Source organism: Anomaloglossus baeobatrachus, chromosome 1, assembly GCF_048569485.1.
Source record: "Anomaloglossus baeobatrachus isolate aAnoBae1 chromosome 1, aAnoBae1.hap1, whole genome shotgun sequence".
Classification (NCBI taxonomy): domain Eukaryota; kingdom Metazoa; phylum Chordata; class Amphibia; order Anura; family Aromobatidae; genus Anomaloglossus; species Anomaloglossus baeobatrachus.
In genome coordinates this window covers 18,084,500-18,108,061 of record NC_134353.1, presented here as the reverse complement: position 1 = coordinate 18,108,061, position 23,562 = coordinate 18,084,500, and the positions used below count along the sequence as shown (strand labels likewise).

Genomic DNA, 23,562 nt, shown 5'->3' with positions numbered 1-23,562 from the left:
AGACTGGGGGGACCAATAACCATGGTCCTCCCCAGCCTGAGAACACCAGCCCCCAGCTGTCAGCTTTATCATGTCTGGATATAAATATTGGGGAGGGACCACATACCTTTTTTAAAAATTATTTATCTAAATAATTCATTATTTAACTAATTTTTAAAATAGCTACATGGGGTCCCTTGTATTTTGATACACAGTCAAGATAAGCACACGGCTGGGGGCTCCAGCCAGTAGCCATATCCTTTATCTGTGCTGGGTATCACAATATGAAGGGACCCTATACCAATTTATTTATTCTTTACAATATAGTGACGCAGACAGTGTGTGTGATTCCAAACAATCACAGACGCTGTTACACAGGGTGAGGGCATTATCAGACAGCAACCAATCACAGACCCCAGGATTGACAGTGGGCGGGGGAAGCAGTGAATATGCATGAGGGTTAATGAGCGGACCTGGAAGTAGTGTTACAGCCGCGCTGGAGACTAGGTAAGTATAGCGAGCGTGCCTGCTTTATTCCTTATTTTCTTTCTTTTTCCTTTATTTCTAATTATCTGGGTGCCCGAATCTGAACAGTTACACAAAGTTCCCTGAGAACTATGTGTTTGTGGTCCACGCACAGATACTAGGTAACCAATACGGACCCCGAACTTTACAGTTTGGGTTTGCCCATCACTAATAAGGACATAATAAAATAAATATCTTATACCATGTTAAAGTGTGGTAACTACAACCTCAGATCAACAACACGTCACAGACTACATTGTCATCATCATTATTAAATTACCAAAAAATAGGCCAAAATATGAAGCAGAGTGTGAAAAAGTAAGTACACCCTTACTATTTTTTCCTGGTAATCAAATGTCTGGGAATGATTGTTTATCAGAAAGTACGAGCGCCTCTATAAAAGCAGAAGTTTTAGCAGTTTGCTGGCCTGGATCATTCAAATGTGTTAACAAAATGCCAGGGAGGAAATACAATAGTAATGATCATAGAGGATAAATCGTTCCCGCTCATCAGTTTAGCACGGGTTATATGGACATTTCCAAACAATCTGCAGTCAATAATTTTCAGTAAAAAAATATTTCTGACGAGTGGAAAATATTTAGGACCATTCCCCATCTTCCCAAGAGTGGACGTCCCAGAAAACTCCCCCAATGTCACACCGTACAACGCTCAGAGAAAGGGCAAAAAAAAGAAAGAGCTCATATGATTTGTCCTGAAGAAGGATCTTTTATCTCTGAAACGCGTAGACTAATAAAAAAAAAATCACTTCTTGGTAGCAGTCCTCTATGGCAGCGCGGTGTGACGCTCACAGCCCATGAGCTGAGCCTCTCCTTTGCCCCCCATCCCCTTAATTTAATAGGTAAGACCCCATTTGCATAGTTTTCCAGGTTTTATCCACATCTATGGGAACCGTGATATGAAAAGCAGAATTTGTTACCAGTCAGAGACAGACCGTCCTCGTCCACCTGCTCCTCGCGCCCCTCTCTTGGGGAGAGGCCTCCGCTCATTACTTTCCTCTTGTTTAGTTCCCGAAGCAGAAGTAATTCATTAGTGGTTTCCCTTGAAAACGTTACACAAATCCTTGTAAAGGATCCCATTTGTCACCATAGACGAGAGCGATGTCAGGAATTATCTTATATAAATAAAGTGATGTGTGTCCAGAGAGACGGGACGGGGGTCTGCACAGCAGAGGACGCACAGAGCAGCCCCTGTACTGTGCAAAGAATGCGGGGGCTTAGATAATAGGATGATATAAATATAGTGCAATGGCCACAAGAATAAAATATAACATAAACAGTTGAAGCCAAAAGCTCTCTATATAGACACGTCTGCATTCTGGAACTAGTACTAGCCATTAGGCATTTTTTACTTGCATCTCCCCATGAATAAGCTGCTATAACCTATGTGAAACGCGCGTCGGGGTTCTCCACACAGAGACTGTCCTCCACCCTGCACTTGCACTGGGACTTTAGTATGTATATACTCTTCACCCTCTATGTCTTAATTATTATGTTATATGGTGAGAAGGTATGCACACCTGTGACTATGTAAGGGGAATATATGAAAAACAGAAACTGCTGTGTGAATACTGACATGAAAAATCCAATAGATATATGTATATATTTATTACTGCACGTTGTGACTTTTCTATATTTCGTCCGATCGTCTCCTGTATATATTTATACCTGTACGTTGTGACTTTTCTATATTTCGTCCGATCGTCTGCTGTATATATTTATTCCTGCACGTTGTGACTTTTCTGTATTTCATCCGATCGTCTCCTGTAGATATTTATACCTGTACGTTGTGACTTTTCTATATTTCGTCCGATCGTCTCCTGTATATATTTATTCCTGCACGTTGTGACTTTTCTGTATTTCATCCGATCGTCTCCTGTATATATTTATTCCAGCACGTTGTGACTTTTATATATTTCGTCCGATCGTCTCCTGTATATATTTATTCCTGCACGTTGTGACTTTTCTGTATTTCATCCGATCGTCTCCTGTAGATATTTATACCTGTACGTTGTGACTTTTCTATATTTCGTCCGATCGTCTCCTGTATATATTTATTCCTGCACGTTGTGACTTTTCTGTATTTCATCCGATCGTCTCCTGTATATATTTATTCCAGCACGTTGTGACTTTTATATATTTCGTCCGATCGTCTCCTGTATATATTTATTCCTGCACGTTGTGACTTTTCTGTATTTCATCCGATCGTCTCCTGTAGATATTTATACCTGTACGTTGTGACTTTTCTATATTTCGTCCGATCGTCTCCTGTATATATTTATTCCTGCACGTTGTGACTTTTCTGTATTTCATCCGATCGTCTCCTGTATATATTTATTCCAGCACGTTGTGACTTTTATATATTTCGTCCTATCGTCTCCTGTATATATTTATTCCTTCACGTTGTGACTTTTCTATATTTCGTCCGATCGTCTGCTATATATATTTATACCTGCACATTGTGACTTTTCTATATTTCGTCCGATCGTCTCCTGTATATATTTATTCCAGCACGTTGTGACTTTTCTATATTTCGTCCGATCGTCTGCTGTATATATTTATTCCTGCATGTTGTGACTTTTCTGTATTTCATCCGATCGTCTCCTGTATATATTTATTCCTGTATTCCTGCACGTTGTGACTTTTCTGTATTTCATCCGATCATCTGCTGTAGATATTTATACCTGTACGTTGTGACTTTTCTATATTTCGTCCGATCGTCTGCTATATATATTTATACCTGCACGTTGTGACTTTTATATATTTCGTCCGATCGTCTCCTGTATATATTTATTCCTGCACGTTGTGACTTTTCTGTATTTCATCCGATCGTCTCCTGTAGATATTTATACCTGTACGTTGTGACTTTTCTATATTTCGTCCGATCGTCTCCTGTATATATTTATTCCTGCACGTTGTGACTTTTCTGTATTTCATCCGATCGTCTCCTGTATATATTTATTCCAGCACGTTGTGACTTTTATATATTTCGTCCGATCGTCTCCTGTATATATTTATTCCTGCACGTTGTGACTTTTCTGTATTTCATCCGATCGTCTCCTGTAGATATTTATACCTGTACGTTGTGACTTTTCTATATTTCGTCCGATCGTCTCCTGTATATATTTATTCCTGCACGTTGTGACTTTTCTGTATTTCATCCGATCGTCTCCTGTATATATTTATTCCAGCACGTTGTGACTTTTATATATTTCGTCCTATCGTCTCCTGTATATATTTATTCCTTCACGTTGTGACTTTTCTATATTTCGTCCGATCGTCTGCTATATATATTTATACCTGCACATTGTGACTTTTCTATATTTCGTCCGATCGTCTCCTGTATATATTTATTCCAGCACGTTGTGACTTTTCTATATTTCGTCCGATCGTCTGCTGTATATATTTATTCCTGCATGTTGTGACTTTTCTGTATTTCATCCGATCGTCTCCTGTATATATTTATTCCTGTATTCCTGCACGTTGTGACTTTTCTGTATTTCATCCGATCATCTGCTGTAGATATTTATACCTGTACGTTGTGACTTTTCTATATTTCGTCCGATCGTCTGCTATATATATTTATACCTGCACGTTGTGACTTTTCTATATTTCATCCGATCATCTCCTGTATATATTTATTCCAGCACATTGCGACTTTTCTATATTTCGTCCGATCGTCTCCTGTATATATTTATTTCAGCACATTGCGACTTTTCTATATTTCGTCCGATCGTCTCCTGTATATATTTATTCCAGCACGTTGTGACTTTTCTGTATTTCATCCGATCGTCTCCTGTAGATATTTATACCTGTACGTTGTGACTTTTCTATATTTCGTCCGATCGTCTCCTGTATATATTTATTCCTGCACGTTGTGACTTTTCTATATTTCATCCGATCATCTCCTGTATATATTTATTCCAGCACGTTGTGACTTTTCTGTATTTCATCCGATCGTCTCCTGTAGATATTTATACCTGTACGTTGTGACTTTTCTATATTTCGTCCGATCGTCTCCTGTATATATTTATTCCTGTACGTTGTGACTTTTCTATATTTCATCCGATCGTCTCCTGTATATATTTATTCCAGCACATTGCGACTTTTCTATATTTCGTCCGATCGTCTCCTGTATATATTTATTCCAGCACGTTGTGACTTTTCTGTATTTCATCCGATCGTCTCCTGTAGATATTTATACCTGTACGTTGTGACTTTTCTATATTTCGTCCGATCGTCTCCTGTATATATTTATTCCTGCACGTTGTGACTTTTCTGTATTTCATCCGATCGTCTCCTGTATATATTTATTCCAGCACGTTGTGACTTTTATATATTTCGTCCGATCGTCTCCTGTATATATTTATTCCTGCACGTTGTGACTTTTCTGTATTTCATCCGATCGTCTCCTGTAGATATTTATACCTGTACGTTGTGACTTTTCTATATTTCGTCCGATCGTCTCCTGTATATATTTATTCCTGCACGTTGTGACTTTTCTGTATTTCATCCGATCGTCTCCTGTATATATTTATTCCAGCACGTTGTGACTTTTATATATTTCGTCCGATCGTCTCCTGTATATATTTATTCCTGCACGTTGTGACTTTTCTGTATTTCATCCGATCGTCTCCTGTAGATATTTATACCTGTACGTTGTGACTTTTCTATATTTCGTCCGATCGTCTCCTGTATATATTTATTCCTGCACGTTGTGACTTTTCTGTATTTCATCCGATCGTCTCCTGTATATATTTATTCCAGCACGTTGTGACTTTTATATATTTCGTCCTATCGTCTCCTGTATATATTTATTCCTTCACGTTGTGACTTTTCTATATTTCGTCCGATCGTCTGCTATATATATTTATACCTGCACATTGTGACTTTTCTATATTTCGTCCGATCGTCTCCTGTATATATTTATTCCAGCACGTTGTGACTTTTCTATATTTCGTCCGATCGTCTGCTGTATATATTTATTCCTGCATGTTGTGACTTTTCTGTATTTCATCCGATCGTCTCCTGTATATATTTATTCCTGTATTCCTGCACGTTGTGACTTTTCTGTATTTCATCCGATCATCTGCTGTAGATATTTATACCTGTACGTTGTGACTTTTCTATATTTCGTCCGATCGTCTGCTATATATATTTATACCTGCACGTTGTGACTTTTCTATATTTCATCCGATCATCTCCTGTATATATTTATTCCAGCACATTGCGACTTTTCTATATTTCGTCCGATCGTCTCCTGTATATATTTATTTCAGCACATTGCGACTTTTCTATATTTCGTCCGATCGTCTCCTGTATATATTTATTCCAGCACGTTGTGACTTTTCTGTATTTCATCCGATCGTCTCCTGTAGATATTTATACCTGTACGTTGTGACTTTTCTATATTTCGTCCGATCGTCTCCTGTATATATTTATTCCTGCACGTTGTGACTTTTCTATATTTCATCCGATCATCTCCTGTATATATTTATTCCAGCACGTTGTGACTTTTCTGTATTTCATCCGATCGTCTCCTGTAGATATTTATACCTGTACGTTGTGACTTTTCTATATTTCGTCCGATCGTCTCCTGTATATATTTATTCCTGTACGTTGTGACTTTTCTATATTTCATCCGATTGTCTCCTGTATATATTTATTCCAGCACATTGCGACTTTTCTATATTTCGTCCGATCGTCTCCTGTATATATTTATTCCAGCACGTTGTGACTTTTCTGTATTTCATCCGATCATCTCCTGTAGATATTTATACCTGTACGTTGTGACTTTTCTATATTTCGTCCGATCGTCTCCTGTATATATTTATTCCTGCACGTTGTGACTTTTCTATATTTCATCCGATCGTCTCCTGTAGATATTTATACCTGTACGTTGTGACTTTTCTATATTTCGTCCGATCATCTGCTGTATATATTTATTCCTGCACGTTGTGACTTTTCTATATTTTATCCGATTGTCTCCTGTGTATATTTATTCCTGCACGTTGTGACTTTTCTGTATTTCATCCGATCGTCTCCTGTATATATTTATTCCTGTATTCCTGCACGTTGTGACTTTTCTATATTTCATCCGATCGTCTGCTGTATATATTTATTCCTGCACGTTGTGACTTTTCTATATTTCGTCCGATCGTCTCCTGTAGATATTTATTCCTGCACGTTGTGACTTTTCTATATTTCGTCCGATCGCCTCCTGTATATATTTATTCCTGCACGTTGTGACTTTTCTATATTTTGACTCTCATCATTCGCATTAACCACCCCCAGCACTGCGACCAGCGCTGCTTCCGTCCCATACTGGAATATTTTTCACATTTTTGTCCTTGTTACTTGAGCCCCTTGTGCTGATCCTGCGCAGGACGGAGGGAATGTTCTGGAACCCCCACCCCCTCCATCCATCACCCCCTTCCCTTTCATCACACAATTCAGAGCACATCTGTTATTAATCAACATAAAATTTCTGAAATCCCACCTCACAGTTGTGCCCAGGGAGGAGAGGGGGCGAAATGATGGGAGAGGGTCTTTTTATATCAAAAGCTCAAGTTCCAAGTGTAGCAGCAGTAAGTGTGCCGTGTTTATGGAAGGAGCTGGTCTGGGGGGCTGAGATGAAGGCCCCCTCCTCCACGTTTCATTACATTGTTTATTGCTTTTTTATGAATGTTCCAATGTAAAACCAAAAAAAGCATCAAATATCCATAAGTGATAGCGCCCCCATGTGGCAGAGATATAACTGTAATAATCAGCGTCCACCAATAGGAGGAAGAACAAGCGCTTACCTTTGTCTTCTATTCTAGCAGAAAACATGGATCGTTCCTGTACTCCGTCCCCAACACTCTCCCCGAACTTCCTGAATGAGAGTTGTAGCATCGCCCCGCTAACCCCATCACAGTCTCCGGTACGTGAGTGTGACCGAATACAAAACTACATGCTATATTATCCCAGGTTATACCAGCTGTACACATATAATTATATACAGGGGATGCCCAGGTTATACCAGCTGTACATATATAATTATATACAGGAGATGCCCAGGTTATACCGGCTGTACACATATAATTATATACAGGAGATGCCCAGGTTATACCAGCTGTACATATATAATTATATACAGGAGATGCCCAGGTTATACCGGCTGTACACATATAATTATATACAGGAGATGCCCAGGTTATACCAGCTGTACATATATAATTATATACAGGAGATGCCCAGGTTATACCGGCTGTACACATATAATTATATACAGGGGATGCCCAGGTTATACCAGCTGTACATATATAATTATATACAGGAGATGCCCAGGTTATACCAGCTGTACATATATAATTATATACAGGAGATGCCTGGGTTATACCGGCTGTACATATATAATTATATACAGGAAATGCCCAGGTTATACCAGCTGTACATACATATAATTATATACAGGAGATGCCCAGGTTATACCAGCTGTACATATATAATTATATACAGGAGATGCCCAGGTTATACCGGCTGTACACATATAATTATATACAGGGGATGCCCAGGTTATACCAGCTGTACATATATAATTATATACAGGAGATGCCCAGGTTATACCAGCTGTACATATATAATTATATACAGGAGATGCCTGGGTTATACCGGCTGTACATATATAATTATATACAGGAAATGCCCAGGTTATACCAGCTGTACATATATAATTATATACAGGAGATGCCCAGGTTATACCGGCTGTACATATATAATTACATACAGGAGATGCCCAGGTTATACCAGCTGTACATATATAATTATATACAGGAGATGCCCAGGTTATACCAGCTGTACATATATAATTATATACAGGAGATGCCCGGGTTATACCGGCTGTACATATATAATTATATACAGGAGATGCGCAGGTTATACCAGCTGTACACATATAATTATATACAGGAGATGCCCAGGTTATACCGGCTGTACATATATAATTATATACAGGAGATGGCCAGGTTATACCGGCTGTACATATATAATTATATACAGGAGATGCCCAGGTTATACCAGCTGTACATGTATAATTATATACAGGAGATGCCCAGGTTATACCAGCTGTACATATATAATTATATACAGGCGATGCCCAGGTTATACCGGCTGTACATATATAATTATATACAGGAGATGCCCAGGTTATACCGGCTGTACATATATAATTATATACAGGAGATATCCAGGTTATAGCGGCTGTACATATATAATTATATACAGGAGATGCCCAGGTTATACCAGCTGTACATATATAATTATATACAGGACATGCCCAGGTGATACCGGCTGTACATATATAATTATATACAGGAGATGCCCAGGTTACACCGGCTGTACATATATAATTATATACAGGAGATGTCCAGGTTATACCAGCTGTACATATATAATTATATACAGGAGATGCCCGGGTTATACCGGCTGTACATATATAATTATATACAGGAGATGCCCGGGTTATACCGGCTGTACATATATAATTATATACAGAAGATACCCGGGTTATACCAGCTGTACATATATAATTATATACAGGAGATGCCCGGGTTATACCAGCTGTACATATATAATTATATACAGGAGATGCCCGGGTTATACCAGCTGTACATATATAATTATATACAGGAGATGTCCAAGTTATACCGGCTGTACATATATAATTATATACAGGAGATACCCAGGTTATACCAGCTGTACATATATAATTATATACAGGAGATGCCCAGGTTATACCGGCTGTACATATATAATTATATACAGGAGATGCCCAGGTTATACCGGCTGTACATATATAATTATATACAGGAGATGCTCAGGTTATACCAGCTGTACATATATAATTATATACAGGAGATACCCAGGTTATACCAGCTGTACATATATAATTATATACAGGAGATGCCCGGGTTATACCAGCTGTACATATATAATTATATACAGGAGATGCCCGGGTTATACCAGCTGTACATATATAATTATATACAGGAGATGCCCGGGTTATACCGGGTGTACATATATAATTATATACAGGAGATGCTCAGGTTATACCAGCTGTACATATATAATTATATACAGGAGATGTCCAGGTTATACCGGCTGTACATATATAATTATATACAGGAGATGCCCGGGTTATACCGGGTGTACATATATAATTATATACAGGAGATGCTCAGGTTATACCAGCTGTACATATATAATTATATACAGGAGATGTCCAGGTTATACCAGCTGTACATATATCATTATATACAGGAGATGCCCAGGTTATACCGGCTGTACATATATAATTATATACAGGAGATGTCCAGGTTATACCAGCTGTACATATATAATTATATACAGGAGATACCCGGGTTATACCAGCTGTACACATATAATTATATACAGGGGATGCCCAGGTTATACCAGCTGTACACATATAATTATATACAGGGGATGCCCAGGTTATACCAGCTGTACACATATAATTATATACAGGGGATGCCCAGGTTATACCAGCTGTACATATATAATTATATACAGGAGATGCCCGGGTTATACCGGCTGTACATATATAATTATATACAGGAGATGCTCAGGTTATACCGGCTGTACATATATAATTATATACAGGAGATGCCCAGGTTATACCAGCTGTACATATATAATCATATACAGGAGATGCCCAGGTTATACCGGGTGTACATATATAATTATATACAGGAGATGCCCAGGTTATACCAGCTGTACATATATAATTATATACAGGAGATGCCCGGGTTATACCGGCTGTACATATATAGTTATATACAGGAGATGCCAGGTTATACCGGCTGTACATATATAATTATATACAGGAGATGCCCAGGTTATAGCGGCTGTACATATATAATTATATACAGGAGATGCCCAGGTTATATCAGCTGTACATATATAATTATATACAGGAGATGCCCAGGTTATACCAGCTGTACATATATAATTATATACAGGAGATGTCCAGGTTATACCGGCTGTACATATATAATTATATACAGGAGATGCCCAGGTTATACCGGCTGTACATATATAATTATATACAGGAGATGCACGGGTTATACCAGCTGTACATATATAATTATATACAGGAGATGCCCAGGTTATACCGGCTGTACATATATAATTATATACAGGAGATGCCCAGGTTATACCGGCTGTACATATATAATTATATACAGGAGATGCACGGGTTATACCAGCTGTACATATATAATTATATACAGGAGATGCCCAGGTTATACCGGCTGTACATATATAATTATATACAGGAGATGCCCAGGTTGTACCGGCTGTACATATATAATTATATACAGGAGATGCCCAGGTTATACTGGCTGTACATATATAATTATATACAGGAGATGCCCAGGTTATACCGGCTGTACATATATAATTATATACAGGAGATGCACGGGTTATACCAGCTGTACATATATAATTATATACAGGAGATGCCCAGGTTATACCAGCTGTACATATATAATTATATACAGGAGATACCCAGGTTATACCGGCTGTACATATATAATTATATACAGGAGATGCACGGGTTATACCGGCTGTACATATATAATTATATACAGGAGATGCCCGGGTTATACCGGCTGTACATATATAATTATATACAGGAGATGTCCAGATTATACCAGCTGTACATATATAATTATATACAGGAGATGCCCAGGTTATACCGGCTGTACATATATAATTATATACAGGAGATGCCCAGGTTATACCAGCTGTACATATATAATTATATACAGGAGATGCCCAGGTTATACCGGCTGTACATATATAATTATATACAGGAGATGCCCGGGTTATACCGGCATGGTTCTCATGGTGTTGTATGTACATGCCCCCCGTATCCTCTGGTACTGTCGGTAGTATACTTCTCTCTCTATATTTCAGAGGAGCGAGCACCGGTCCCTCGCGCCGTCTCAGTTTATGGTGGTCGTGGCTATCGATTTTGGCACCACGTCCAGCGGTTACGCCTTCAGCTTCGTAAAGGACCCCGAGGCCATCCACATGATGAGGTACATTACAGCTTGGATACAGCGAGGCTGGCGATGGGAGAGGGGATGTAACAATGGCTCAGGTAATGTGAGGTCACAATATGGAGGGGTTTGGTCGGTGACCACCCTCATATTGGAATCCATCCTGTAGATAAGACGCGCCCAGGCATCCAGGGCGTGCAGGGCGGACGCTCTTATCTTCTCTGCACCCATGCTAATCTGAGCATAAAACAGTCAAATTCAGGTTATAGCGGTCTCCTAGCAACCAAAGAATGTAGGAATGTGTTTTGGCGTCCCCTCCGTCCGCCCCTATCATACCACAGGATATGTTGTCTCGGTGTCAGGCATCAGGGAGCCGCACTAATCAAGTGCAGAACCAGGGGGGAGCCCCGGGAGTCATCCACCGCACACTGTCTGCCACCAGTGTCTGCCCCCGTACACTTCACAGACGACGAATGTGACCTATCAACAGCCACGCTGAGCTCAATGGTAGCTGTCACTTAAAGGGAGTGTCCAGAAAGGATTTATGAGTAGAGATGAGCGATGTTTGAGTCGAACGGTTCACCAATTTCATGTTCGAGTGATTTTGGGCTGTGTTCGAGTCGTTCGACGAACTCGAACGATTTGCTTAAAGTTCGGCAGTTCGAGTTACGTTCAAGAACGGTTCAATCACCAAAAGCATGATTTTTCACAGTAAGGCTATGTGCACATGTTGCTATCTGCATGCTTCCTGCGTCCCCAGCACAATCTCTCTCTCTTTCCTACTCACCGATCATTGGCGCCTCGCTGCACGGCTGTCACAAAGCTCCGGCGGCATTTCCTCTTTTGAAAATGGCTGCCGCTTCATTATTAAATCAGGTATTCCCTGCTTTCCCCGCCCACCATCGCCGATGATTGGTTGCAATCAGACACGCCCCCACGATGAGTGACAGCTGTCTCACTGCAACCAATCACAGCCACCGGCAGGTGGGTCTATATCGTACAGTAAAATAAATTTTAAAAAAACCCTGCAGTTCCCCCCAATTTTGATACCAGCCAGGATAAAGCCACATGGCTGGAGGCTGGTATTGTCAGGATGGGAAGCCCCACGTTATGGGGAGACCATCACGCTAACAATATCAGCCAGCAGCCGCCCGGAATTGCCGCATTCATTAGATGCGACAGTCCCAGGACTCTACCCAGCTCATCCCGAATTGCCCTGGTGCAGTGGTAATCGGGGTAATAAGGGGTTAATCATGTCAGGCATCTCCCCGAGATACCTTCCATGATTAACCTGTAAGTGAAAGTAAATAAACACACACAACGAAAAATCCTTTATTTGGAATAAAAGACGAAAAAAACCCTCTTTCACCATTTTATTAAAATCCCCAAATACCCCTCCAGGTCCGACGTAATCCACAGAGGTCCCACAACGCTATCAGCTCTGCTACATGAAGCTAACAGGAGCGGCAGTAGAACAATGCCGCTCTCTATCAGCTCCATGCAGCAACTGAAGTGAATTGTCCTGTCAGCGGGGACGTCACTGAGGTAATGCCTGCGTGTGCGAGGATGATGATGGGGATTGTAGTATCTGCGTGTGCGGTGATGATGGGGGTTGTCGTGCCTGCGTGTGCGGTGATGATGGGGGTTGTCGTGCCTGCGTGTGCGGTGATGATGGGGGTTGTAGTGCCTGCGTGTCTGCGGTGATGAGTGCGGTAGTGCCGGTGTTTCCCCTCCCATCCATCCATCCCTCCATCCCTCCCTCCATCCATCCATCCATTGATCCCTCCCTCCATTCATCCCTCCAGTTATCCCTCCATATCTCCATCCATTCATCCCTTCATCCATTCATCCCTCCATCCATTCATCCCTCCATCCATTCATCCCTCCATCCATCCATTTAGTCCATGTGAAAAGAGACAGAAGGCACTCACCAAATATGCGGTAAAAAAAAAAGCTGTTTTATTTGACCATCAGGTCAGGGGGAAAGGCGTGGTCTTTCATTTGAATGAGCACCGTGGCCAGAATGCAAGGAAATTTACAAGCCATATTATGCGTGTATAAACCCGAAATAGGAAGACTGAGCGGTTAGCTCGCTGAATGGTGCTAGTGTTTCCTCCTTTCACCATCCATCCATCCATCCAGCTGAACAATCTTCTGGATTCTCTACTGCAATATAGAGGTCAAGATTACCAAATCTTCCTATGCTTTTCATTAGAGGCAGTGGCTCAATGGCTAGAGCTGCTGCCTAAGGAGAATTAGTTCACGAGTTCAAGTCCTGGCCGTCCTGGTAAAGAATTTATTTTAAATTATAATTATTATTTATTTATAATTATAATTTAATTTAATTATACACTGAGGGGAAGAGACGGATATCAGCTGAGAGCCGTGGGACACACCTCTAAAATCGGAGCAGTTCACGAAATGAGGCTGCATTGCTCTCTCCTCTCTCTCTCTTCACTCTTTCCTCTCTCTCTTCTCTCTCCTCTTCTCTCTCTCTCTTCTATTCTCTCTCTTCTATTCTCTCTCCCTCTCTCTTCTGTCTTTTCTCTCTCTCTCTCCCTCTCTCTTCTTTCTCTCCCTCTCTCTCTTCTCTTTTCTCTCTCTTTTCCCTCTCTCAGACCTGGCAATGATCAGCTGATGCGGTCACCTGACGGGATCAGCTGACACTATAAGTCGAGCGGTGAGGCCGGCTTTTTACCACCCGGCCGGCTAAACTATCAGCTGATGCTGTCGGACAGGAGTCTGCACAGAAGTGTGTAGTTTTTTTATTTTTTTTTTTGCACTGATGCATCAGCTGATTGTATAAAAGCCGTTTATACTATCAGCCGCTGTGTCATGTGATTCAGGCCCTTGAACCTGACACATCATGTGATCGCTTTGCCTTCCAGCAAACCGATCAGATGATATTGGATCGGGATTGGACAACGCGGGACCCTTGACCCAGGATTACTGCGGAGGGGGGTTCTTTATTTTAATAAAGATGGAGTCACTAATTGTGTTGTGTTTTATTTCTAATAAAAATATTTTTCTGTGTGTTGTGTTTTTTTTTATCTGTACTAGAAATTCATGGTGGCCATGTCTAATATTGGTGTGACACCATGAATTTCGGGCTTAGGGCCAGTAGATAATATACAGCTAGCCCTAACCCCATTATTACCCAGTGAGCCACCCGTCACCAGGGCAGCTGGAAGAGTTGGATACAGCGCCAGAAGATGGTGCTTCTATGAAAGTGCCATTTTCTGGGGCGGCTGCGAAAGAAAGTTTGGGCAGATTTCAATCCCCAGCTGCCTAGTTGTACCTGGCTGGACACAAAAATTGGGCGAAGCCCACGTCATTTTTTTTTTAATTATTTCATGAAATTCATGAAATAAAAAAAAAGGGCTTCCCTATATTTTTGGTTCCCAGCCGGGTACAAATAGGCAGCTGGGGGTTGGGGGCAGCTCGTAGCTGCTTGCTGTACCTGGCTAGCATACAAAAACATGGCGAAGCCACGTAATTTTTCTGAGGGGGGGCAAAAAACTCTTGCATACAGTCCTGGATGGAGTATGCTGAGCCTTGTAGTTCTGCAGCAGCTGTCTGTCTGTATGGAGGAGAGCAGACAGCAGCTGCAGAACTACAAGGCTCAGCATGCTCCATTCACTAGTGTATGCAGGAGAGCAGACAGCAGCTGCAGAACTACAAGGCTCAGCATACTCCATCCAGGACTGTATGCAGGAGCTTTTTGCCCACCAAAAAAATGACGTGGGCTTCGCCATATTTTTGTATGCTAGCCAGGTACAGCAGGCAGGTACGGCTGCCCTCAACCGCCAGCTGCCTATTTGTACCCGGCTGGGAACTGAAAAAAATAGGGAAGCCATTTTTTTAATTATTTCATGAATTTCATGAAATAATTAAAAAAAAGAAACATGGGCTTCACCCAGGTACAACTAGGCAGCTGGGGATTGGAATCCGCAGCACAGGTTGGCCCGAGCTTTCTGGGCCCCTCTGCTGCGAATTGCAGTCCGCAGCCGCCCCAGAAAACGGCGTTTTTATAGAAGCGCCATCATCAGGCGCTGTATACAACTCTGCCAGCTGCCCTGGTGACGGGTGGCTCGCTGGGTAATAATGGGTTAATACTAGCTTTGCTTTACTAGCTAGTATTAAGCCAGAGATTCTTAATGTCAGGCAAGTTTGACCCGGCCATTAAGAATCTCCAATAAAGGGTTAAAAAAAAGACACTTCACAGAGAAAAAATACTTTAATAGAAATAAATACACAGACACACTTAGAGACTCCATGTTTATTACTCCCTCTCACCCCTCCACGATCCTGGTCTTCTGTCTTCTTTCTCCTTCAACCCATGCAGCTCTGCTACATCAGACAACACTGCATGGGAAGAAGACGCTGCTGCTCCCGTGCAGTCTAATCACTCAGTGAGTGAGCAGAGGCTGCGGGTTGTAAGCGGTGACGTCACCGCTGCCACCGTTGCTAAAGTAATCTGACAGGCAGGTTACTATAGCAACGGTGCTCCAATCACGTGATTCCCGATGCCGCAATTCACTGGCTTTGGCAGCCAGTCCCTGCATGTGGGCTGATTCTGTAAAGAGCGCCGGCATGCAGGAACAGGGAAGCCGACCATGTGCCAGAGCATCTCACCGGTACACGGGGATGCTCAAACGAGCACCGCGTACCGGAGAGATGCACTGACAGGACCTAGCATGACGTCTAGCCATGTGACCAGTCTATAGCCAATGAGATAATACACACGTGACTGGTCACATGCTATGACAACATCACGGAAGGTCCTATCATCAGTGCTGGTTACCAGGAGGACGCAGCGATTATCGGAAGGAAAAGCGTCGGGAGACGGAGTGCAGGACGTGTTGCGGGGACCTGTAAGTGTAATGGCAATGTTTATTAACTGTATGTGTACATGTATAATGTGTTTGTATGTGTTTGTGTTTGCCTGCCATTGTTTTCAATGGGGTTCGAAGGTGTTTGTCGAACGTTCACCGAACTAAGCCGTTGTTCGACCAACCGAACCAAACTCGAACACTAGGGGGGTGGCTCATCTCTAGTTATGAGCTGTTCAAGGCTTGATTTCAGGCTCATGTTACTAAAAAATGCGTGTCTGGGTAGAGCCTGGAGCAGCACTCTATAGCGGGTGTGGGTAGAGCCTGGAGCAGCACTCTATAGCGGGTGTGAGTAGAGCCTGGAGCAGCACTCTACAGCGGGTGTGAGTAGAGCATGGAGCAGCATTCTACAGCGGGTGTGGGTAGAGCCTGGAGCAGCATTCTACAACGGGTGTGGATAGAGCCTGGAGCAGCATTCTACAGCGGGTGTGGGTAGAGCCTGGAGCAGCATTCTACAGCGGGTGTGGGTGGAGCCTGGAACAGCACTCTACAGCAAGTGTAGGTCGTGCCTGGAGCAGCACTCTACAGTGGGTGTGGGTGGAGCCTGAGCAGCACTCCACAGCGGGTGTGAGTGAAGCCTGGAGCAGCATTCTACAGTGGGTGTGAGTGCAGCCTGCAGCAGCACTCTACAGCGGGTGTGGGTGGAGCCTGGAGCAGCATTTTACAGCGGGTGTGAGTGCAGCCTGCAGCAGCACTCCACAGCGGGTGTGGGTGGAGCCTGGAGCAGCATTCTACAGCGGGTGTGAGTGCAGCCTGCAGCAGCACTCTACAGCGGGTGTGGGTAGTGCTTGGAGCAGCATTCTACAGCGGGTGTGAGTGCAGCCTGCAGCAGCACTCTACAGTGGGTGTGGGTAGTGCTTGGAGCAGCATGCTACAGCGGGTGTGAGTGCAGCCTGCAGCAGCACTCTACAGCGGGTGTGGGTAGTGCTTGGAGCAGCATTCTATGGCGGGTGGGAGTGCAGCCTGCAGCAGCACTCTACAGCAGGTGTGGGTAGTGCTTGGAGCAGCATTCTACAGCGGGTGTGGGTAGAGCCTGGAGCAGCACTCTATAGCGGGTGTGGGTGGAGACTGGAGCAGCACTCTACAGCGGGTGTGGGTAAAGCCTGGAGCAGCATTCTACAGCGGGTGTGGGTGGAGACTGGAGCAGCTCTCTACAGCGGGTTTGGGTGGAGCCTGGAGCAGCACTCTACAGCGGGTGTGCGTGGAGCCTGGAACAGTAATCTACAGCGGGTGTGGGAGGAGCCTAGAGCAGCACTCTACTGCTTACAATATAAGGCCTATTGAGGTCACATGGCATTAAAGTAGATGTGGTTCCATTTAATCAGTACAAAAAGTGCGTGGGTGTGGCTGACATCCACCATTTAGTTCCTAATGTACTTGTATATTAATATCTGTGGGGTCTTTCCTTAAATGCCCACCAATTCCCAGACGAGGACTACTTTTTTTTGTTAGTTGGCCAAACATAACCATGTCTGGAAAATCCCTTTAAGGCCTGAATAAGGTGTCATAGAGGTCCGGGCCAGGTAGATCTCCTGCACTGTATACTATCAGCACAGCATGGAAATCCAAATACTGTGTCAGATATTACAGGCCTATGTCTGGAAAATCCCTTTAAGGCCTGAAGACCATATCATAGAGGTCAGAGCCAGGTAGATCTCCTGCACTGTATACTATCCACACAGCATTGAAATCAAATACTGTGGTCAGATATTACAAGACCATATCTGGAAAATCCCTTTAAGGCCTGAGGATAGTGTCATAGAGGTCCGGGCCAGGTACATTTCCTGCATTGTATACTATCAGCACAGCATGGAAATCCAAATACTGTGGTCAGATAGCACAGGCCTATGTCTGGAAAATCCCTTTAAGGCCTGAGGATGGTGTCATAGAGGTCCGGGCCAGGTAGAACTCCTGCATAGAAGTGATTTTCAGGAGCAAAGTGAACTCTTGGCCTCACTCCTCAGACTTGGCCCAGTGACACATCTTGCTGCTCTCCAGACGGATTTCATTATGGGAATATGAAAAATTACATTTTTCTCAGAGTGGAATCTGCAAAGGAGCGAGCGCCATGTGATAAATCATGGAAGCATCTGCTCACCCTCTTATCTTCACTGAGTTACTGTGGAATATTGTGCTCCCAGTATAGAATGGCTGCTGGTTTATACCATTACTGGTTCAGTCTTCAGCTGGTCGTCCTTTCGGATAACACATGGATTCCACTACTTGGAATTGTTGACATATTATCTATATGATTCCAAGATATTCTGTTATTAGCCCTAAATGCTACAATTTACTGACCAGCAAGGGGCCCTCAGAACCACTAGTAGGTGGCCTGTACAGAACTTCGAGCAATAACATGTAGTAAGAAGAGGAGGACTTAGTGGTCTAATGTTTAGGAATCCTTCAGAATCCTCAAAGCTCAGGAGAAGATATCAAGACCTCACTGGACATGGATGGTGGACAGCAGAGTAAGGTCAGTGAGACTCTTTTGGATGAAGATCATCTCAGACCTCAATACTCAGATGATCATATATGATCTTACGTGGGCCATACACAGAAGAAAGTCAACCAAACTTGCCCATCTTGGCATGAGGGGGTAACAGTCCCAAACTTATGGGTGGTGGTATCTTAACTCTACTCAGTGAGGGAAACAAGAATCAGGCATGATGGGGAGGCTCAAGAGAAGTCATCTCTTCTTGTCCTCATCACATTAGAAGAGAGTTGGCCAAACTTGCCCATTGAGGAGAAGTCCCAACTCTCTTCGGGTGAAAGGATCAGGGATTGTGAACAGGGGTCACAAGGAATAGATGTCGGCTAGGTGAGCGTTCAGAAGGCAGCTATACAAGGTGTTTGGCCATCTTTTAACTCATCGATGAGACCTTCTATTGGTTCACCTGGAACCACACGGCTGGACAACACACTAAATGAATGAAGTTGAGACATTATTTGGATTTGTGAGAGATGAGCGTTCCTGATTGTGAGCAGCGCTACTTACAAGACCCCTGTACAGTACGATCATCATACGGAGCAGAAATATAATCTACTTAGCTGTAGGCCACGTAAGAGGTGTATAGATGACGGCACTAATCATTTATTTATCTCTAGAATTCAAAAAGACAACTCGATTCGTCTGACTATAGGTTATAGTTAAAATTATAAAAATCCTTGCCCCGGGTAACCATATCCCCATGATGGCTCCACCAAGAATAATCCACATCTTCTGCTTTTCACTTTTAGAAAATGGGAAGGTGGAGACCCTGGAGTTGCCCACCAGAAAACTCCCACCAGTTTACTGCTGACTCCTGACAAGGCGTTCCATAGTTTTGGATACACGGCCAGAGACTTTTACCATGACCTGGACCCTGAGGAGGCTCGAGACTGGCTCTACTTTGAGAAGTTCAAGATGAAGATTCACAGCACCAGTGTAAGAGCAGCCGGCGTGGGTATTAGGGGAAAATGTGAAATCTTCACTTCTGTCACCTTGCTGGTTATGATATTTTGTCCTTTAGGATCTGACCATGAAGACAGAACTCGAAGCCTTGAACGGGAAGAAGGTCCATGCGTTGGAGGTGTTTGCCCATGCATTAAGGTTCTTCAAGGAACATGCAGTGCACGTGAGTTAGATATACATTAGTAGCAGGGAGGGGACATCAATATGTTCATGTCAACACAGCTTATGTGCAGATGGTGGCACTACATTTTTGCTATTCTTCTTAAAAGGAACTGAAGGAACAGTGTCCACCCCTTAATGAGAATGAAGGCATCCGATGGGTGATCACTGTCCCTGCTATTTGGAAACAGCCGGCAAAGCAATTCATGAGAGAAGCCGCATACCTGGTAAGTGGTTTCACCTCTTGAAGAAACTAAACATATTGAATGATAGGAATAAAACAAATAACATCACTGGATATCGGAGATATTTATGGATTTTTTGGGATTTGAATAACTCTACTATAATACTGCCTCCTATGTACAAGAATATAACTACTATAATACTGTTCCTATGTACAAGACTATAACTACCATGTGACCTTGTAGGCCGGCCTGGTGTCCCCAGAATATCCTGAGCAGCTCCTTATTGCGTTGGAGCCAGAAGCCGCCTCCATCTACTGTAGAAAGCTCCGGCTCCATCAGCTGATTGACCTCAGTTGTAAGACTTTTTTCAATGGCTTTCCTCCTGACCGGTCAGTTGACTCCAGCTTCAGACAAGGTGAGGACGTAGAAATACAGCACAAAACTAACACTGAACCTTTAATAAATAATCCAATATTATACTCAGCACTGGGACATTACCAGCCCCAATAATAAAGACCAGAAAACAATTGAATAATAAAAGTGGAGTAGAAAAACCCCACACACCTTACTACCTACGATGGAGCTCCTGGACAAGTGATAATTAGTTCACAGACATGGTAAAATCCCATACCACCAGTTATAGTGCTGCCATATAAAACTCATTCTTGGATAGGTAAAATGGTTTAATCTCACCAGAATCCTCCATGTATTAAGGGAATCCTCAGGGAAGTGTCAGGGAATGTGGAGGGGAAAATCTTAATTACTTACCGGTAATGGGATTTTCAGAAGCCCATGACAGCACAACCTATCTCTCAGGTGGTGCTGTCATGGGCGAAAGGGAAAAAAAGTCCCTTATATGTCCTGTCCTCTCTAAACCATCGTCACCCTGATAGGCACTGCCCTTGTCAGGGTGGGAGCTATATCTGTTAACTATTGTTACCCTATAAATTCCCTACCATGCTCACGAAGTTAAAGATTTCACCACAGCTCTGGGGAAAGGATGTGAAGGTCTCTTGGTCTGGATGAAGATGTGATGATCTTCAGGTGTGGATGAGAATGTGATGGTTTCAAGTTGTAGATGAAGATGTGATGATTTCCAAATGTGGGTGAAGATGAAAAGGAAGGTCTCCAGGTGTGGATGAGGATGTTATAGTCTCCAGGTATGAATGAAATATACAGGTGTCCAAGTATGGATGAGGATGAAATGGTCTCCAGCTGTGGATGAATATCTGAAGATCTCCATGTGTAAGTGGGGATGAGATGGTTTTGGGAGGGATGAGAATGTGATGGTCTCCAGGTTTGTATGACAATGTGATAGTCTCAAGGTGTGGATAAGAATAGGATGGTCTCCAGGTGTAGATGAGGATGTGATGGCTTCATGGGGATGAGGATGTGATGATCTCCATGTGTGCATGAGGAAGTGTTGGTATCCAGGTGTGGATGAGGATGTGATGGTCTCCAGGTGTAGATGAAGATGTGATGGTCTCCAGGTGTAGAGGACGATGTGATGGTCTCTAGGTGTAGAGGAAGCTGTGATGGTCTCCAGGTGTAGAGGAGAATGTGATGGTTTCCAGGTGTAGAGGAGGATGTGATGGTCTCCAGGTGTAGAGGAGGATGTGATGGTCTCCAGGTGTAGAGGAGGATGTGATGGTCTCCAGGTGTAGAGGAAGCTGTGATGGTCTCCAGGTGTAGAGGAGGATGTGATGGTCTCCAGGTGTAGAGGAGGATGTGATGGTCTCCAGGTGTAGAGGAGGATGTGATGGTCTCCTGGTGTAGAGGAGGATGTGATGGTCTCCAGGTGTAGAGGAGGATGTGATGGTCTCCAGGTGTAGAGGATGTGATGGTCTCCAGGCGTAGAGGAGGATGTGATGGTATCATACTTGCCAAAGACATAAACTAGTCTCCAGAGACCATCTACTGTTTGGGTTTTCAGGGATTCTTGATGATGTACTCAGATGGTGACTGCTAAACCAGCACCCGAACGCTCAAATCTTGACATAAAGAGGCCACAGAAAAGGCAAAAAAAAATGACAAACTTATTGCTCAACCACACAGCTTAAGTTTACTTTACAGGGGTCTGGGTAATTAATTTACACTCTACAGCCTAAAGGCCCCGTCACACTAAGCAACATCGCTAGCAACATCGCTGGTAACGAACAACTTTTGTGACGTTGCTAGCGATGTTGCTGTGTGTGACATCCAGCAACAACCTGGCCCCTGCTGTGAGGTCGTTGGTTGTTGCTGAATGTCCTGGGCCATTTTTTAGTTGTTGCTGTCCTGCTGTGAAGCACAGATCGCTGTGTGTGACAGCGAGACAGCAACAACTAATGTGCAGTGAGCAGGGAGCCAGCTTCTGCTGAGGCTGGTAACTAATGTAAACATCGGGTAACCAAGAAGCCCTGTCCTTGGTTACCCGATATTTACCTTTGATACCAGTCTCCTGCTCTCACTTCCTGTGCTGCCGGCTCCTGCTCTGTGCACATTTAGCTGCAGCACACATCAGGTAATTAACCCGATGTGTGCTGTAACTAGGAGAGCAAGGAGCCAGCGCTAAGCAGTGTGCACTGCTCCCTGCTCTGTGCACATTTAGCTGCAGCACACATCAGGTAATTAACCCGATGTGTGCTGTAACTAGGAGAGCAAGGAGCCAGCACTAAGCAGTGTGCGCTGCTCCCTGCTCTGTGCACATTTAGCTGCAGCACACATGGGGTTAATTAACCTGATGTGTGCTGTAACTAGGAGACTGGGGGCTGGTCACTGGTTGCTGGTGAGCTCACCAGCAACTCGTGTAGCCACGCTCCAGCGATCCCTGCCAGGTCAGGTTGCTGGTGGGATCGCTGGAGCGTCGCAGTGTGACAGCTCACCAGCAACCTCCTAGCAACTTACCAGCGATCCCTATCGTTGTTGGGATCGCTGGTAAGTTGCTTAGGGTACCTTCACACTTAGCGATGCAGCAGCGATCCGACCAGCGATCTGACCTGGTCAGGATCGCTGCTGCATCGCTACATGGTCGCTGGTGAGCTGTCAAACAGGCAGATCTCACCAGCGACCACTGAACAGCCCCCAGCCAGCAGCGACGTGCAAGCGACGCTGCGCTTGCACGGAGCCGCCGACTGGAAGCTGCGGAGACTGGTAACTAAGGTAAACATCGGGTATGGTTACCCGATGTTTACATTAGTTACCAGCGCTGTGTGCAGAGAGCAGGGAGCCGCGCACACTGAGCGCTGGCTCCTTGCTCTCCTAGCTGCTGTACACATCGGGTTAATTAACCCGATGTGTAATGCAGCTACA

At 43.5% G+C, this 23,562-nt stretch overlaps 1 protein-coding gene across 4 annotated transcripts in view; it reads left to right on the top strand.

Moving 5' to 3' along the window:
* HSPA12B (heat shock protein family A (Hsp70) member 12B) overlaps positions 1-23,562 on the top strand; it is a 54,791-nt gene that overhangs the window by 20,927 nt on the left and 10,302 nt on the right. For 2 of the 4 annotated variants that reach the window (XM_075346048.1, XM_075346038.1), the window contains 5 exons: positions 11,499-11,623; positions 19,714-19,900; positions 19,986-20,090; positions 20,197-20,313; positions 20,515-20,686. In XM_075346048.1, the coding sequence (XP_075202163.1) occupies positions 11,535-11,623; positions 19,714-19,900; positions 19,986-20,090; positions 20,197-20,313; positions 20,515-20,686 (670 nt within the window). In that variant the 5' untranslated portion in view covers positions 11,499-11,534. Of the gene's footprint in view, positions 1-7,342; positions 7,444-11,498; positions 11,624-19,713; positions 19,901-19,985; positions 20,091-20,196; positions 20,314-20,514; positions 20,687-23,562 lie in introns of all 4 variants that reach the window. The other 2 variants (XM_075346030.1, XM_075346021.1) reach the window with 2 other exon arrangements.